We start from the raw sequence: 19202 nt of genomic DNA on the forward strand, positions 1-19202 counted from the left end.
GTGGTTGTCGATCGCTTAACCAAGTATTCACACTTTATTCCCTTAAAGCACCCCTACACTGCGCGCAGTGTTGCTGAAATCTTTGCAAAAGAAATCATCCGTTTGCACGGTGTTCCTTCTTCAATCATCAGCGATCGTGATCCTCTGTTTGTGAGCCATTTTTGGAAGGAAATGTTTCGTTTACAGGGAACACAGTTCAAGATGAGCTCGGCTTACCACCCCGAATCTGATGGACAAACTGAGATTGTCAATCGGTGCTTGGAAACATATCTTCGTTGCTTTGCGGCAGATCAACCCAAGACATGGGCTTCATGGCTTCATTGGGCTGAGTATTGGTTCAACACCTCCTATCACTCTGCTACCCAACAAACTCCATTCGAAGCCGTGTATGGCCGCAAGCCACCAGTTCTCACTCGCTGGGTATTAGGAGAGACACGAGTGGAAGCTGTAGAAAAGGATCTCCAAGATAGGGATGAAGCGTTGCGTCAGTTGAAACAACATTTGGTGGCTGCTCAGGAACGAATGCGCGCGCAGGCAAATTCAAAACGCAAGCACCAGGAATTCGAAGTAGGAGAGTGGGTGTTTGTCAAAATCCGGGCTCACCGTCAAGTGTCCTTGGCTAATCGGGTTCATGCTAAGCTGGCTGCGCGCTATTTTGGTCCTTACCCAATTATTGGTCGTGTAGGGGCTGTGGCGTATCGTTTGAAGCTGCCAGAAGGGGCAAGAATTCATCCTGTTTTCCACATTTCGTTACTTAAGAAAGCTGTGGGAAACTATGTTGAGGAGCCTGGACTTCCTGAACAATTGGATGGAGAAGAGTTGCCTTCAATCCAACCTGCCTTGGTGTTAGCTCGAAGGGACATTCTTCGCCAGGGAGAGAGCATTTCTCAGGTTTTGGTTCAATGGCAGGGGAAGACACCAGAAGAAGCAACTTGGGAAGACCTAGCTACAATTCGAAGTGAGTTTCCTGTCTTCAACCTTGAGGACAAGGTTGTGTCTTCAGAAGGCAGCATTGTTAGGAAGGATAATAATCAGAATGGGCTTTTGGCACAAGATGACCCAGGGCCCAGGGTATGGAAGGTGTATTCTAGAAGGGGACAAAGGGAATCTACTGATAACTAACTTTCTTCCTAACAAAATTAACATTAGGCAGAGAGAGAAAGGGAGCCAATGATTGTATTTAGATTTGGTATAAGAAGGTAGTTAGAGGGGGGTTGAGAGGTATCTTTTGCATAGCTGTATTCTGTAATGGATAGGAAGCAATAGCTTCCTATAAGGAGCCACGCTCTGGTAAGAAAGGGATCCATTCCTCTTCTCTGTAATTCTCCAAAGTTCTATAATAAATAATCAATCGATTCTCTGCTTATTTACCTTATTTTCTGAACTGTTTCATTGTTGGACAAATTGTTTCCTAACAAGTTTGGATTTCCATTAGCGCTTAAAAACACTTTCAACAGAAATTCACAGCTCTTAATAGATTGAAATGAAAATGCATTTAGGTGAGGTCTGTAATCTCTAATCCTTAATTTCATAATGTCTAGTTATGTAGGTTATAAGCTCTAAGTATAACTATTTCTTGGTATCCTTTTCCAAAAAATGCAAATCAATCTAATTATTCTGTTGTCTAACCGGAACAATGAAAAGGCAAATTATAATATTTTATTATTCTGTAATCATCATACTAGTTTCAATTAGTATTTTGGACTTAGAAGGTTTATTTTTTCAACTGCCTGGCAACATTTGAAAAATGAAACACTATTCAGCAAATAAAAAAGCATTTCCCAAACAAGCGCTTACATTATGTAATGTAATCAAACCAACAAATTCCAGCACCGTCGGTAGATAACTAAGTTCCTTAAGCATTTAATCCAATGTTCAATTCTCAACGTTTGGTGTGTACAGAGAATGAGGGGGGGGGAGGGTTCTACCACCTTAATATGATCTCCGAACCTCAAAGGATTAATCTCATGACTGTCAAATACAAAACACAAAAAGAAAAACGAAATGAAATAGTGAATTACTAGTCATTGATAAGATATGATATTTTTTTTGTTCCTTTTTTTCTTTCACCTTCATTTAGGGCTTGTTTTGAAAAACTAATATAGAGAAGAAAGAAGTGGCTTTTTTAGGCTCTTGACTTGTTGGGGTGACCTTTGGGCCTCTTCAAAGGCTCACATCCCTGTCCTGTTTCAACGCTCAATGGTCGTGTGTTGTCTTCTCTAGTTTTCCACATTCTCACACCCTTTCATAATACGTATGAAGGGTCTCCAAGGATTAAGACATCAATCATAACCAGAACATTCAACACCTGAAAAATGAGTCAATTGTCATCTGGGATTGTTTGCAGTGGCACCAACTCTTTGGTACCATTATTATCATTACCACCACCATCTTCAATTTCTTCTTCTTCCTCAGCTTCCTTGTCTTTTAGCAGATTCATCAAAGGGAAAGCACTGGTTTTGGATTACTGGGCAGTTAATAAAAATTGCTATAAACGAAGGAGAGGACAACATGTAATTCAGGCATCAAGCGAGTTTGCTTCTCAATCCATCTGGGATGATTGGAAACCCCCCAAAGCGTCTTCCACTCCTTCCTTCAGCGAGATTCTATGGCCCTCTGCAGGTTCATCAATCTCAGAATTACATTCAATTTCAGAATTCCAATGGAAAACTTCATATATTTAATATAGTGAATACATTTTTGTTCAACATTTTCTGTGTCAAATTCTGAAGACATTTGAATGTTTAATTTCATCAGGGGCATTTGTAGCTATGGCAATGTTGGGAAAGCTGGATCAGTTATTGGCACCTAAAGGACTCTCAATCACAACTGCTCCATTAGGGGCAGTTTCTGCTCTCCTCTTCGCCACGCCTAACGCTCCTTCTGCCCGGGTACTACTCCTATAAATATTGGCCTTGATAACATAAACAATTTAATTAAGTTACTATCATGAGTGTTTTGTCTAAAATTTGTTGATATATGTTTGAAAACTATATAAGGTTTCTGATAAGAACCAGCAATGAATCAAAAAGGAAACTGAAGTTTATTGAAAGTATGAGCTGAGCACTACAACCATTCCCTGGTATTCCAGAGACCATAACACTTCCCAATTTCCCGATTACAAATTCGATACCCTCCTATGTCACTCTCCCTCTTATTTATAATCTCTCATCGCTCTAACTAACTCTTACTACCTAACTCTTAGACTAACAGTTAACTGATGCTAAACTAACACCTCTTATAACTCCCTTAACCAACAGAATTTCTTATTTTCATAAACTGCTTAAATTAGCTTATGCATAATCAGTTATGCCTACCTATAAGCTACTTTTAGCTTATTTCAATAAGTTTCTCAAATAAGCTTATAGTATATGTTATAAGTGCTTAATTAAACTGTTTACCTAGGTGCATCTTATGTCAAAAGAGGTTATCACTTATCAATGAGCCTTATTCACAAGATTCAAGAAGTTTATTGGATAAGGAACAAGCTTAAAAGAGCTTATTAATATATTATCAGTTATTTTTATAAGTCTTAGGTAATTATACTTTAAGATAAATTAAGTTCAAGATAAGCTTTTAAAAACTCTTTCAAACTCCCCCGAAATCAACCATTTGTGATTATGCAGAAGTACAGTATATTCATGTCCCAAATAGGCTGTGCAGTCATAGGTGTTTTGGCCCTCACAATATTCGGACCTGGATTGCTGGCCAAGAGTGCTAGTGTCGCAGCCTGCGTTGCTTACATGATTTACACCGGCACGGTTCATCCCCCAGGTATTTTTGCTTCTATGTCTTTGTCGCCTTGTTGTTGAATCAAGTATGCAGCTCCAGCATTCAGCTAACAAAATTTGCTACCTACATTATTCCAATAATATATGCAGCCGTAGCCATGCCATTGATTTTCATTGATGGAGTTAAGTTGCATCACTTGAATTTCTGGTATGCTTTGTATCCAGGGGCTGCGTGTTGCATTCTGCTCTGTTTGATTGTAAGCAATCTGTTATTATACTTCTAGCATCCATGTTTCCCAAAGTGAGATCCTCATTGCAGGTTTACTAATTGATAGACATGAATTGTTTGTTCAGAAAGAGGTGGTTCTATACTTGAAGCAAAATTTCAAATTTTGACCTCTACTTTGCAAAGCTGAAAGATACATCTCTCCTAAGGTAGCAAAGAAGCTACCTACACTTCTGCTATCTCTTCTAATTTCATTTACTGAAGGACCAGTAGAACATTCTTTGATCAGAATTCAGAATCGGTGAGTAGTAAGCATGTCCGGATCAAAATAAAGGTTTGTCCTAGATTTTTATTCCAGAAGCAAGGCTCCAATGGAAATTGGATGGTTCTAAGTGTAGCTAGCAAGTTGCAAAATAGTACTGGTAATGTTATGGGTCATCATTCATCAAGTCCGTTGTATCTGAAAATATTTGTTAATAATTACTTGTAAACTTTTGTATATCTAGTTTGCCTCCTTTGGTAGACACAGGGGAAAGCTATATATGTATAGGAAAGGATCCAACTCATCAGAGGCTGGAACAGATTGGTGTACAAATAGTGACGAATAACTTACCTGAAACAGTGAAACTGAAAGCATGACTTGTTTGTTTCATCAATTAATGCTTACTGTATTTTTTTCTCCCCCTTTGCCAAGAACACCTATGTTTTATCTTCTAGGAAAACAGTGATTGCCCAGCATGGGTACGTTTAATGATTGGCTCTTCTAAAGTAAGGTAGTTGCTTTAGATAGTAAAAAAAAGTTATCACAACTGTTGATTGAATCATGAAGTTGCAGGTAGATAACAAATTATGATGTTTAAACTCATCCTTCAATTTCTCAATTAAATGTTGTGATGCTATCTTCTAAAGTGGCATTTTTTCATTTTAGATGAGCTAAATCTTGTAGTAAACAGTCACAACTACATAATCTGCAAAATAGAAATTGGCCAGGAAACAAGTTATTCTTGTACTACATATCATTTTCCTTCATCAAAAGTAATTTAATGAAGGCTTTTTCTCATCCAGCTTTTATTTTTAACGGGAAATGATTCATTGCACGATAGATCCCCAAACAACTAGCATATTGACAGGGGGAATTGACCAAGAGCACTCGAGGAGGGGTGGAAGGAGAGGGGAAAGACGAAACGTTGTGCTGAGGAGAGGGGGGGTGTAGCGCTTGGAGCTGGGAAGGATGGAGGGTTGAGTCCTAGCACTGTAGTTGAGCCCGGGAGGGGTCCTTGTGAAGGCATTCCGATGCCTAAGTTAGTTCAGGGGAGATAGTTGAGAAAACTCTAAGTGTTAGATTGTTGAATACCTGACTGGAGCTCCTAGTGAGAGAGCCTTATATACCTGTCTGAAGGGCTAGGGTAGCCCTAGGTGAGGTCATGAATGCTTAGACTTTGGGCGCTCCTCCACCGTTGGATCCGTCTGTGGTTCCTGCGGTCTTTGGAGATGTGACGGTCAGGGGTTCCTAGTAAGTAGGGGCTAAACCTCAAGCCTCGTTCCTAGCCCCCTGCAACTAGTGTCTAGGGTTAGCGATGCGATGGTTGAGGTGATTCAGAACTTATCCCCAGAGCTGGTTGTAGTCGCGCTTGATACCGCCAGTTCGTGGCATGCTCGGCCAATCACGATTGTCTCAAGTCTCGAGCCGGTGGTCGAGCTGGGTTGGGTGGTGGGGTGGTCGGCTTTTACCGCCTCCCAGAACATTAGTCCCCTAGCTCTGGTCCACAAGGATGAGCAATTACATATTTACGTAACCAATAATGTTTTGTTTACATTTGTTTTCCACTTCCACCTTAGATGAATAAGAGAAATGAGTGATAGAATATTTGATGTGAGAAAAAATGCAAAGAGAGATAGAATGAAAAAGATCTTATGTGTTGTACGCTTTTAGTCTTGCTAAATAGCACTTATGTTTTTTTTTTTTGTCAATGGATGATTATCATTAAAACAGGCCGAAGGCCCAAAGAAACAAAGCTGATAATACACAGCCCAAGAGATATAACAAGAAAATACAAGGCTATGCCAGCAGTGTAACAGCACTCTCCCCATCCTCTTCACAAGCAGTGGGCTTTATCAGTGAACCTGCATCATAGCCCAACATCATAAAGGGGAAAAACCAAAAAGGGAAAAACTCTATTTATTCAAGTTTTTAAAAGGATATTTAAAAAACAAAAACTCTCTCCAAAAATTAAAAAATAATTATCTGATACAATGGCAAATGGAAAACCAACCTCACCATCATGCCAATCATTATCTGATAATATGAACAGAAACAAAGCATAACAACAGTTCATTGAAAAAGTTAAGGACCACAAGAAGCCACTAACTCAACTATCATAGCACCCGTGGCATGGTCTCCAAAAAGTTGAAACACACGACACATCAACTGGCTTTATTTATGTTTTGCTCAAAGAAAAATGGTTTTATTTATTAGGGATACCTGCACTAATCACAGTAGAATATGCATATATGGAATTAAGAAAGTTCAAGACAAAAAAAAATGGTGTTGATTCTGGTGCACAAAATTGGGTTGTTGGTGTTTATGATGTTAGATTTCATAATTTGCCATTTGTGATGCTAAGTCGTTATAGTGGGATCTTTAACATCAGTCATTCACTTCTCTTTTTTTAATTGCAAGATTACTCGTTTAGTCGATCATAATTATATTAAGGGTTAACTATCATATTAGTCCCTGTCTTTGTGTCGCCGTCTGAACTAGGTCCCTCGCCGGAAAAATTATTGAAATAACTCCTCTTCTTTGTAAATTGTTTGGAGCAGGTCCTCGCCGGAGCTCCAAGCTCCGGCGAGTGATGATTTGGAAGGCTGAGTGGATTAATGGTGCTTACGTGGATTTAAAAAATAAAAATGACACACCAGAAAATTAAATTAAATTAAAAACCCAAACTAAATTAAATTACTCATCATAAAATTTCTTCTTTTCCTGAAAATCAAAACACATCTTCATCTCCTTCTTCATCTCACAAACATCTTCATCTTCTCCATCCTATCATCTTCATCCCCTTTCTTCAATACCCAGATTAAAAATTCAAGATCTAAAGCCTCAATCTTAATAATCATACACTCATCAACCCATACTAACGTTTATTATTCACACAATCATCAACTCATTATAAACTCAATCTTTTAATTCATTTTCATCCCACATTCATCAACCCATCATCAGAAACACCACGTTCAACAAAAAATCATCAGAAACACCAACATTTCCTTATCTATCATCACCTCCTATTAATTTACAGTTCCTAGACATTTCTATTCCACCACCTGTGCCCCACTTGTCCCAATGTCTTGGACCCATTGGTACTTCCATAGGAACACCAGCCGTCCAGCCCTACCTGTACGAGAAAAATTATGGTTTTCAAAATTCGGGCTTTCGTTCAAAATTGGGTTGGTGAAGTGAATCAATTGAAATAAAAGAAGAGGAGCATGTGATTACCATGTTTGAGCATTTTGAGAAGGGCGAGGGAGGAGATGTAAACCTGCTCGGAGGAATCGAGGGTGGGGGAATCAGGTGGAGGGTGACCTAGTGCTCCTCCTGTACCCGCGAACATCCTTTGAAGCCTCTCCATACCCGACATGTCACTCACGAAAACCACCAATTACAAAAACAAAGACAGGAACCTCCGCCAACCTCTGGGTCTCCCTTTCTTCCTCCTCGCACCTTCGTCATCCTCTGGGTTTTCGATTCACAGATCTGGTTGCAGGTGGGGGTTGGGGGTGGAGGTAGAGGTTGCAGGTGGTGTTACTGGTGGGGTTGGGGTTTTAGGTTGCAGGTGAGTGTTGATGCTCAGGAAGAAGAAGAACCCTAGATTGGGAATTTTGGTTAATTTGGGGAAAATTGATTTTGTTTATTAGATTGGGTTAGATTTGCTAATACTTAATAGGTTTTATTTTTATTAATTCGGTTTAATTATGTGATGTGTTATTAAATTTTTATTTTGTACTTTTTTTTAAAATCCATGTAAGCACGATTAATCCACTCAGCGTTCCAAATCATCACTCGCCGGAGCTCCGGGCTCCGGCGAGGACCTGCTTCAAACGATTTACAAAGAAGAGGAGTTTTTTCAATAATTTTTCCGGCGAGGGACCTAATTCAGACGGCGACACAAAGACAGGGACCAATATGATAGTTAACCCTTATATTAAACGTCTTTAATGGAGTAAACAATGTGCAGCGCCCATGATATAAGTTAGAAAGTCCAATGATTATGGCTCATTTCTCAGGTGAAGTTTGTTTCAAGAACGACTGCTCTCGTTTAATTTCTATCTTTAGTTTGTTCGTCTAAGTTAGTGTTTGATTATATTTTTAACACTGAAAAGCTACTTTTAATTTAAACTTTGAAATAAAAATAAAAGCAGCTTGTCAATCCACCAAAAACTTTAATTGCCTTTAGCTTAAAAAGCTAGCTGTATTTAAATTAAAAAGTGTAAAATATTTTTCAAAAACTTTGATGTTATTTAAAAAAATTATTATATTTGATTTTTTTTTTTGCAAGATAGTTCATATACCATCTCTTCAAGGGTGGTCAAGAATGATAAATTCATGCGTCTCTTGCACTCCTCTTTTGGCAAGAAAAATCACACAATTGTCGTCTACCTTAAGATACAAACAATTTTTTCCTCCCATTGTGTGACAATTGGAGGGATTATTCTCTACTAAGAACGCCGCATGAAGAGAGTTAGAGAAACAATAAACCTACCTAAACCCTTTCTTTCGAGCCAAGTCCAAACCATAAAAAATAGCCAACAACTCCATGTGCAAGATAGCAGAGTTCCCAACCATGGAAACCCAAGAGCCAAAGACTGGCGGCAAATCTATGGGGGGAAATTGCCCCCACATGATTTTTTGGTTATTTTAATGATAAATATTATTGATATATTTTGAATGGATGGTTGTTTCAAGTGATACATGTTTCTTAACTAAGGTCTTAAAGTAGAGTGCTTACGTACTCTATATATGGACTTTTCACATCACTTTTGGTCACTCGAGAATGTTTTCATCAATTTCGGTCATCTCCTCCTTTTAATGAGCATCCCCCCTCTCTTGTGTGATTGTTTTGCATGTTTTTAAGGGAGGTGTTCATGAGGTGAAGGTTAAGAGAAGAGACTAGGGTATGTTGTCCTAATGATAGGAGAAGCCAAAAGGAGAAGATCAGAAGCTCTGAACCTAAGAGAGAAAGAAAAGCGACAATAAGGTTAACTTAGGTGAATGTGAAAATTGAGTGGTGCTATGATGGCTAGGTTAACTTAAGCCACACAACAAGTGTGAGAGAGAGGCTTTTTTTGGGCCGTATAAATGGCTGGGATGCACATTAAATTGGGCTAAGGTTGGTTCTTTTATTGGGTCACTTCGGTTGATATACAGCCCAATCCGAAATCAACCGGCTGAACCCATACAAACCCATTTTTTGATCCGTCCAGAACTACAATCGAGCCAGTTACAAAAAAACAAGAGCAGTTTATTCGATTTTGGGTCATATCTTTTTGGACGCTTGTAGGTTATATAGGATCCTACGAATGGTGTGACGTATTTCCACATCTTATATGTCTGATTTGAATTTAATTTATATGCACTAACAGTGAAGAATTTTACACATGCATTTAACCACATCTCTTCAATTGATGAATTCTAATTGAATGATTGTTTAAAACCTTTTTACGCTGATATTTTTTTTGTTGCTTATAGACATCCTCCTTCGGGGCAATCATGTTCGAACCGGAAACATTCACATCATGGTGGGACTAGGTACTAACTCTTCTAGCAGTGAATTTTCCATCCACAAGACTCGAACCCGAGACCTTACTTAAGAAAAATCAAGTATGTACCACTTAAATCAACTACCATTAATTTTTACACTCATAGTACATAGGAATTAAACTCTTATTTTATTTTATCTTATAAAATTAGACAAAAAAATGCATCACAAGTAAAGTAAACTGCCATTTGTGGTGGTGCTCCTGCCTATCTGGCCTTCACGTGTCATGATTCCATCCTTTTTGGCAAATGTTTTGATTCCATTTTCTCCATTATCCATCATCATGACCATGTATGTATTATTTGTTTTATAACACTGGAGTATTTTTAAAGCTCCATGCAATTTTTTATTTTCTCACCACAGTTACCAAATATCAGTAGTACTTAAAAAATACTAACCTGAATTTTCATGCTTAGCCTATGTGTCCTATTCAAATTTCAAACTATTAATTTTTTTCATCTTTCAGACTTCTAGTTGTGTATAAATATTAGAAATCATAAATAAATAAAGACATGGTGACAGATATTTTTTGTCCTAGGTCAATTAATCACATATAAGAAGCCACGTTCGAGTAAGGTCAACGTCTGTTGGGCCCCATCATGACGTGTAGATTCCAGTGTGGACAGTTGGCTTTGCGCATTTGGTGGTCGCTCTTAAATCTTGCTTGTTGCTTCCTCCTTTTTATTTTGCCTTTTTTGTTTGACTAGAAAAAAAAATGAAAAAAATTAGTAAATGGGAAACACGTGGCTTCATCGTCACCGTACACGTAATAATCTTATACTGTTACTAGTGTTGGTGAGGTGAGAAACAGGGTAAAATTGACTCTTTGGGTTTCGAGGAGACATGTCACGTGGCATGTTGAGAGTGGACATTTGGGGTTACGCCGTAAAGTGTGGGACCCTTCATCACGCAATTTCCTTCCAAAATAAGAGTTGATAATGTTAATTAAGCAGTGAGGTTGACCCTAAACTCTTGCAATCTCAGCCACTTTTTATCAATATTACTACTTATAAAGTTATAATAATCTATCTTAATCTTATTATCACCATGTTTAGTAACTTACTGACCATAATCATATTTTAATATCGTTTTCTGTAACCCGCTACTTTGATAGGGATTGTTTTAGCATAACTACTGATTTGGGCTAAGTCGTGACTCTTTAAACATGATGATGGTGTATAGAAATTTTTTCAAGACATTTGAAAGTTTGGATTTGAATCCTCTATGGTTGTATTTGAAAATGTAATCATGTCCATTGATTAATTTCATGAAAAGTTTCTATTTTAAGTATATTTCACTATTTTAGTGGTCAGATTTATGACTATTTATTTTGTTAACATAGCTCTGTGTTCTTGATGGACTCGCCCTCCCACTGCGCTACAGTAAACAGAGCAATTATCATCACCTTCTTTGTCTTACTCGCGCGAGAATTGTGACAGGAATTTCGCAGAGAACTCGGTGAAGTCTGCTATTGAACCGGACGGAAGTGTTGTGATTTGTGAATCACGTCATCGCTGACATCAAGAAAGTGGAAGGTAGGAGCTTGCACTTGACAACGTATGTGACACCAGCGATTATTATCCTAGTGTTGAAGTAGTTTAGGTGCTCTCGCGGATCTTATCTTCTAAGTAGGGATCTAAAACTAATGTCTTCAAATGCTCCGGTATAACTGTGTTTGCAACTGTCGCGACGAAAGGTTGGAAGTTGACCATTGTCGCTGCAGTCCTCCGATCTGTGTTCTGATAATCATTCCACTCTTGTGTCAGCTACACCACCTGTGCTTGCAGGATCTCGTTCATTCGTTGCATCCCTTCTAATCTTTCAAAAATGGCTTGCATGATTGAGTTTTGATTTAGATCTGTCGCCAAAGCAGGTTTGGCCATCTGTTCTGCCGCTCTCGCTGTCGCAGTAGTTGACTTGGTAAAACCAGCCATGACTCTCACCCCGAGATCAAGGAGATGGTTTATCGTAGCCCCATGATGGGCGCTAAATGTTCTTGATGGACTCGCCCTCCCGTTGCACCATGGTAAACAAAGTAGCTATGGTCACCTTCTCGGTCCTACTCGCCGAGAATTGTGATAGGAACTTCGCAAAGAACTCTGTGAAGTAATACTATTAAATCGGGCAGTAGCGTTGTGAACCACGTCACTCTGGTACACGTTAACGTGGGAGAGAGTTTGGAACACTTTATACCATTACTTAGAATGTCAATAACTAGATTGTAACTTGTAAAAAATTGTTATAAAGAAAGCATGACATATTAAGGTAAAATGTGTACAACTCCTCCACTAGAATTTTAAGTTCCCAAAATTTATTTAAAAACATAGTTTATAATAAGAGTTTAATGGATATGCACTGACAGTGTAAAATAGTTTTACACAGACATCCAATTGAATTCCGCCAAATCAGAAAATATCTTATTCTTTTAATTAAAATTAAAGTCCAATGTAATTATCTCTCCTATGTGGCATGCTTTGATTGGATGACTGTGTAAAACTATTTTACACTGTTAGTGCATATCCATTAAACTCTTATAATAATATATTTAATATTTTCTTATAATTTAGATTTTTAGTTTTACATGCAGGATTTGATATGCACTGATGTGTAAATAAGTTTTTCATAACCATTCAATCACATCCTTTTATTTTGCTAGCTCATAATTAATTTTGAATGTATTAATATTTAAAATAAGTAATGGAAAGTTGTGATTAAATGATTGTGAAAAACTTATTTACATGGTTATTGCATAGAAATTAATATCTTTGAGTATTAGTATTTTTGATCCGGAGCCCAAGTAGTAGACCTTGTTAGTAAATACTTTTTTTTGGGTTTCTCATAATATCCTCACATGCGGCAGTTAAGAGACCAATTCTCTCGAGACTCAAAAATCATATTAAGTTGGTGTGCGCACCTCTACCAATGAATCATTCTCCACACATACCATTAAAAGATCGAATCGTTTAATAAATAAAACTATCTACTAGTTATATTGGAACTTGTTGGTAAATACTTATTCTTTTAAAAATTACAAGGGAACAACTATTTATTTTATATTAGTAAAAATGACAAGGAAACAACTATTTGTTTGACATTTCACTTATCCACAAACAGTACACAAAATAGCTATCACCATATTAGTGTAGATAAAGATTATTATTCATGAAAAGAATTGAGATGATCCATTCAATCCAAATATCACTTTTAGCATAAATTATACTGGCCTCTTCCTATATAAAACAACTTATTTTTAAATTAGAAAATTGAGTTATAAGTAGTTTATATTCCCCTTCTAAGAGGTAATGGGGACAAAATTTACAGCTGAAATGTCATGGATTGTTAATAAATTCCTCCTATAGTAAGTACAAAATTCGCCACAAACCTTTAAATTTCTCATCATAGTGTTGTCTTCTCTTCTTTTCTTTTTTTGCATTATTGAGAAGAACTTAAAATAAAACAGATCCCCTTGGCTTTAATTAAGAAGTGTACTAAAATAAAATTCTATGTTAAATTTTCAGGAATGAGCACATGAAGAAGAGATTCCGTGATTCTCATCCATTGGAGGGCCATGTTTGGTCAATTTTTTATATTGGAAGTGTTCACAAAGCTTGAATGGTTTCATCAAGTCTCTTCTAGCAAAGTGAAACAACCAATGAGCAAGTCAACTTGGTCATGCATTGTAGCTTATTGCTTATCAAAACAAAAAAATGCATGGTAGCTTATGAATCAAAACAACAGGGATCCAGAAGTTCAGAACCCAAGATAACAAGACAAAGTGAACCAATAAAAAAGTAACTTGGTTCATCCTCTATTTCAATTTCCCTGTGAAATTACATCCAGAGCAACATTTTCAAGCAGCTATAAGACATTTTTAACATCTGAATAAAAAGTTCCATTAATTACAATGTAGCAAAACACCACCATTTCTACAAAGGTGTCATTGTTCTGATTTATTTGTTATGAAGCACTCAGCCTCTCTCATATTTGAAATCTTAACAAAAGGGGCAAACACTAAACATGAACATAAAAGCAGAGATACATATTCTTCAGTAAGACCATGACCAAAGGGCATGATCTTCCTCCGGAAATCCGAAATTACATGAACTTTCAGGCGGGTCGGAGTAATCCATATCTCCAAGTTTGGAAAACATGTATGGAGGCAACAGGGTCTTGGTCAGGTTGTCTTCCTCATCCTGTGACATATCCGATTGATCAGGTTCAACCACATAAGAAGAATCACATGTCTCTAGCACTGCTGAGTTAACTCCATATCCATCCCTGTAACGTGGGCTATCAGAATCCAAACTCTCACTCCTGGCTGAACTGATATCCTCATGTTTACAAGCCCCAACAGAGACTTTAGATTCTTCACCCTCTGAAACTGAATCAAGTAAAGGCCTTTGGGGTGGTTCAACCAATCCCTTTGTTTCACTTTCAACTTGTTTCAAATTCTCTCTTGCAAGCACCTTCTCAGTGAGACTTGCCACCTGAAAATTGAAAGTTCACAAACACATGTAAGGTGAAATTGAAAATAGTTAAGTGTATGCTTAATATCACAATTTACTTAGAAGCCAAAACTTTCTGGGCATTTCATCAAACACCTTAGAAGCAGGTTGATCAAATATATATATACCTCAGCTTTTAACATGTCTTTCTCCTTGAGAAGATTATCATAGTTGGATTTGAGACTCTCAAAGCTACTATGCAGAGAATCATAATCCTTCTCAAGCTGTTTCGTCTTCCACCGTGCACGGCGGTTCTGGAACCAGATTGCGACTTGGCGTGGCTGCAAACCAAGGTCCTTGGCAATCTTGGTTTTCCTGTCAGGTTCGAGCTTGTTATCCACCTCGAAGCTCTTCTCCAGAAACTGAACTTGGTCAACAGAGAGACGGCGCTTCTTCTCCGATTGGTGAAAGTACTCGTCCATGACCTCATCGCCGTTCTCATCGAGGTCAAACGCGGAGAAGAACGACCGCGTTTGCCCTAATTTATTATCTGCGAAGCTCACCATGGATCTTGAACCTGGACATAACAACAAACAGTTCATCAGTAAAACTGAACCACCATGAATACAGAGAAGGTTAATCGATTACTCACCGAGAAAAGAAGCAGAGGTAGAGAGGAAGAGAGAAGAATCAGGAGGTTGATTCTGAAGCAAAAGACTGGTATCGGAAACATTTGCAGGAGCAGCAGAACCGCCGCTAAAGACCCTCCCTCCCGCCATAAAATCAGAAAGAAAAAGAAGCTTAATCCAAGGAAGCGCTTAGCGTGCCATCGGAGAAGGCTTTGTTGAACGAAGAAGGGGAAGGAGATCTAAGACTTGTGGCGGAAGAAGCTGGTGATGATGATCTCGGTGATGTGGGAGGTGTGGGAACAGCGGCAGGGCATACCCATCACTCAGAATAAGCAGAACAAGGGGGAGACGATGGGGGATCAAGGAGAGGTGGATACGGCGGAAACGGACACAGAGCGGAGGCGGAGACAGAGGCGGTGGCGGTTTTGTGTGTGGAGTTTGGAGAAGAAGAGAGACTAGTTGGGTTTATAGGAAGACATTTTAGGTGGGAAGAGAGTGTTTACTTATTACTATGATGCCCTTTGAGTGAATCACACTATTTGAGGTCATGTTCATGGTTTACTTGGTTTTTCCTTGCTAACCTTATGATATTTATTAATTTTGACAAGCACACATGAATGGGAAGATGAGACCACGTGAATAATCAAAAAAAAAAAAAAGTTTCATGAGAAAGTTTGAGTTAAATAACCCATCATCCAATCATATTGGAGATAAGTGGGTTGGAATTTATTAATTTATTTTCAACTCACTTATCTCTAATGTGATTGGATGATGAGTTATTTACCTCAAATTTTTTAATGTATACAATCTCATTTTGGACCTTAATTTTAGGTGTATAATGCTAATGCCTCTTTTTGTGCTACTCCTACTCCTAAGGCGGGAAGAAGATAATATCTTTCATTTTTTTGTTTCGGTTAGTCCAAAGGGGGTTTGTTAGACAAGGACATCTTACGCATGTTCAACTTATTTTTCATTCAATTTCGAATATTGATTGAAGCAATTTTTGAGTTTGAATTGATCCTTAGGTTCGAAGTAACTTGATGAGGTGCAGATTTAATAAAGTTTTTTTAATTTTGTAAGCACTTTATTTTTAATCCTATCAATAAATTATAAAAGAAATTACACAATTACTAAATCAATTGTACTAAAATTTGCATGCCACAATGTCATTTAAATATATGATGAAATGCATTTGTACTATAATATTTCATCATAAATACATATCAGATTGTTGGAGGCTTGTAGCTACTATTATATGAAATTGTCTTCATGTGATGTTAATTTAGAAAATTGCAATCTTTCATACATAGTTTCCAAAAAAAAAACATGTTTAGAGCTAGAAGTAAGGGATGTTTATAGTACATAGACTCAATTCGAAATTGTTGGAATGCGGGTTTGATGGACTTGGGCGGGGACAGATTAAAGGATCGAGTGGGTTCTGTACATCCATGACAAATGCAAATGGGATTTCAAATGTTGTAAGGTATCAATGAAAGAAAAATGTTGAAAACACTTTCTTCGGTTCATTTACCGTACACAAAGAAATGTTTGTGCAAAGTTACACAAACCTATATTGACCTGTTATCACAAGTTTAGTAGCAGGTCACCCTTTTTTAATTTAAAATGGGGTTAAAATAAAAAATTAAAGAAAAAGTCTAAATCTGCCATCACCATCCTTAATCTTCTTCCTTCATCTTAACCCCAGAAATTCATTTCACTCTTCATCTTCATTATGCACGAAAACCCAGATTGGAACCCCAATAACCCATACCACACCACCACCAACCCGAGCCCGTGGCACGCCGTCGTTCCTCCTTGCTCAAGCCCAACCGCAGCTCCAACGGTGAATCGAAGCTCCTTCCCTTTCCTTCGCTGCTGCTATTTTGGTTGGGAGCCATGAACTTGACCCAAAATCCAGAAATAAGAGATAATAAAAATTGAACCTGCAAATGGAGGGGATAGTGGGGCTGTTGTTGGCAACGACGGGGAGATGATAGACCTCAGCGGCGCGGTGGCTCATGGTGGTTCAGGGACTGTTGGTTCGATTCTCTTCTAAGAGGTTTTCTTGCTCCATTTTTTTGTGCCTCTCGCTAACAGCAAACTCCCTACATCTATGTGTGTTAATGTGTTTCACGGATGGAAAAGCTAAACTATTCCAAATTTCCATTGGAGATGAGTTTCATTGTCATGCTGTTTCTTTTTCTAGACTTGGGAGTAGAAATTGAATAAGCTCTGAGTCACCTCCTTGTTGGTACCGTTCGTTCAATCTCATCCTATTAATCATCAATTTCTATTTCAAATAAAAAAAAAAAAGAGGGTTGATGATGAATAATTGAATACATTTTCTTTTCTGAATTTTATTGTTAAAGTAGGTAGGTGATAATATTAAAGATTAGAGATTAAGGAGATGTGATTTTCTTACAATAATTTATTTATTCTTAAAAAAAATGATTTAACTTGTTGTAACTTGATATAACAGGTCAACTTAGGTTTGTGTAACTTTGCACAAGTATTTCTTTGTGTACAATAAATGAACCCCACTTTCTTATTAACATTCTCTCATTGATTAGTTGAAATTTATGTGAGATCAATTAATAAAATGCTCACTCTCGAGTTGGTGGGGCTCACGTGAATTTCTACCGATTTTTAAACGAGTGTTGAAAATAAAGCGTTAAAAAAAGTGATGCTGACATTCCTCATCAACTAAAAAACTAAATTTATCATATTTAGTTTAACATGAATAAAAAAGTGATATTTTTGCAATATTAAATTCAACAGAAATCAAAACCCTACTAACCACATTTTGAGTGAGATAGATATATAAGTGAAATATATGATATGCGGTTCGCTAAAAAAACGAGTGTGATTATATAAAATTTGTAACCTTCCAAGAATTTTTTATTTTATTTGTGACAAGGAAATTTCATAATTTTATTACCGACTAACAGAAATGGTATGGGTTGCCATGATGTGTCCTGAAGACTAGGTAAAGATAGTGTGAATTTCCTTACGTACACATCATGTTGTGGTAGGAGTTTATCAAGTTGTCAACACACATCTGTCCTTATTAACCTAAAAAAATCTAGTCGGCAAGTGGTCCTCAACTAAAAATGCTTAATATAATATTTTTAGTGTTTTTTTTTTTGTAGTTTTCCTACGTTCATACATATTTTTCTTATTTCATTTTCAAACATTATTTTCCACATATCTCCTTTATTAAAAAGAGAAATGTTATATGTTACGAAACTAACGAAACATTGCTATCTAATTTTGTTATCTTTTATTCATATTTCAATTTACATGTGGTTGAAAATAATTTTATTTTTTAACTCATTTCATCTAATTTTATTTGATGTTTTAATAATTTATATTTTTATCTTAATTACTATCATTATATATACATTAAAACAATTACATATTTTTCAATCGGGTATTATAAATAATTATGAGATAAACGTTTAAAGAAGAATAATAAGAGAAAAGTTATTTCTATTAGAAATTATAAAAATGGTCAAATAAAATAATACATTTAATTTATACAAATGAATTTTTTTTCTTACATTACACTTTATTTTCTCTTTTTTGGTACATCGGAAAAAGCAAGAAAAACTAACGCAAAGTCAGCTTATCCTTCAGGAGAAGATGATCTAACTTCGGAGGAGGGGCATCCAGCTCTCTAACTCCTGATGAGGACGAAAACCCTCCTCGACGCGCGAGGTAATCTGTCGGACCATTACCATCTCTACTAATCCAATTCATGATGCACCTCCAAGATCTGTTTAGCAGCTCATGAATTTCCCCCAGGACCTCTGCATGCTCATGTAACCGCCACCGATCCTCATATCTCAAAACCTGAATCAACCCTGTGCAATCCACTTTGCAAAGGATTCGTCGGTGTCCATGCTTCCACGCAATTTGCAAACCATCAAGAAGTATTAGGGCCTCGGCAAGGAACATGTTACCATCATTGTTATGGCTCATGAAGCCACAAATCCAGCAGCCATGGAAATCACGTAGCATCCCACCACCTCCCATACAGTTGGCCATGTCGCGAAAGCTGCCATCAGTAGTTAACTTAACCAAATCCAGCGGCGGAGGCTTCCAGAGATTGATAAAAAACTGGTGATCATCCACCAAATCTGTACCAGCAAATTACATCAATTCACCATGGTCATGTATGAGCTTCTGCCATGCGCCTTCGAGCACCCAAGGGAGGGGGTCAAGAATTGCATTATTTCGCCACTTCCACACCCCCAAAGGCCAGCGAGAAAACAGAGAGCATTAGATCTCTGCAACTGCGAGCAGACTTAAGCCGTATAATCCGCGAGCCAAAATTTTGTCCAACTCCACGC

The 19202-nt window shown here is 37.5% G+C and overlaps 2 protein-coding genes and 1 long non-coding RNA gene across 3 annotated transcripts; 1 reads left to right on the forward strand and 2 right to left on the reverse strand.

The window, feature by feature from the left end:
- Positions 1–2175: 2175 nt before the first annotated feature.
- LOC130711742 (uncharacterized) lies at positions 2176–4636 on the forward strand. Its single transcript, XM_057561463.1, has 5 exons — positions 2176–2622; positions 2758–2891; positions 3627–3774; positions 3882–3988; positions 4086–4636. The coding sequence occupies exons 1-5, from the start codon at positions 2316–2318 to the stop codon at positions 4125–4127; spliced, it is 738 nt and encodes a 245-aa protein (XP_057417446.1). The 5' UTR covers positions 2176–2315; the 3' UTR covers positions 4128–4636.
- A 2272-nt stretch (positions 4637–6908) lies between these two features.
- Positions 6909–8258, reverse strand: LOC130711743 (uncharacterized). The gene is made up of 2 exons (XR_009010752.1): positions 7457–8258; positions 6909–7355 (listed from the first exon to the last, which is right to left on the reverse strand). It is a non-coding gene; the product is annotated as an uncharacterized LOC130711743 (long non-coding RNA).
- Positions 8259–13539: 5281 nt separating this feature from the next.
- Positions 13540–15409, reverse strand: LOC130711362 (homeobox-leucine zipper protein HAT5-like). Its single transcript, XM_057560943.1, has 3 exons — positions 14874–15409; positions 14410–14798; positions 13540–14263 (listed from the first exon to the last, which is right to left on the reverse strand). Exons 1-3 carry the CDS (start codon positions 14998–15000, stop codon positions 13823–13825), a joined length of 957 nt encoding a protein of 318 aa, XP_057416926.1. The 5' UTR covers positions 15001–15409; the 3' UTR covers positions 13540–13822.
- Positions 15410–19202: the final 3793 nt, after the last annotated feature.

Source organism: Lotus japonicus, chromosome 4 (assembly GCF_012489685.1).
Source record: "Lotus japonicus ecotype B-129 chromosome 4, LjGifu_v1.2".
In the NCBI taxonomy this organism is placed as follows: domain Eukaryota; kingdom Viridiplantae; phylum Streptophyta; class Magnoliopsida; order Fabales; family Fabaceae; genus Lotus; species Lotus japonicus.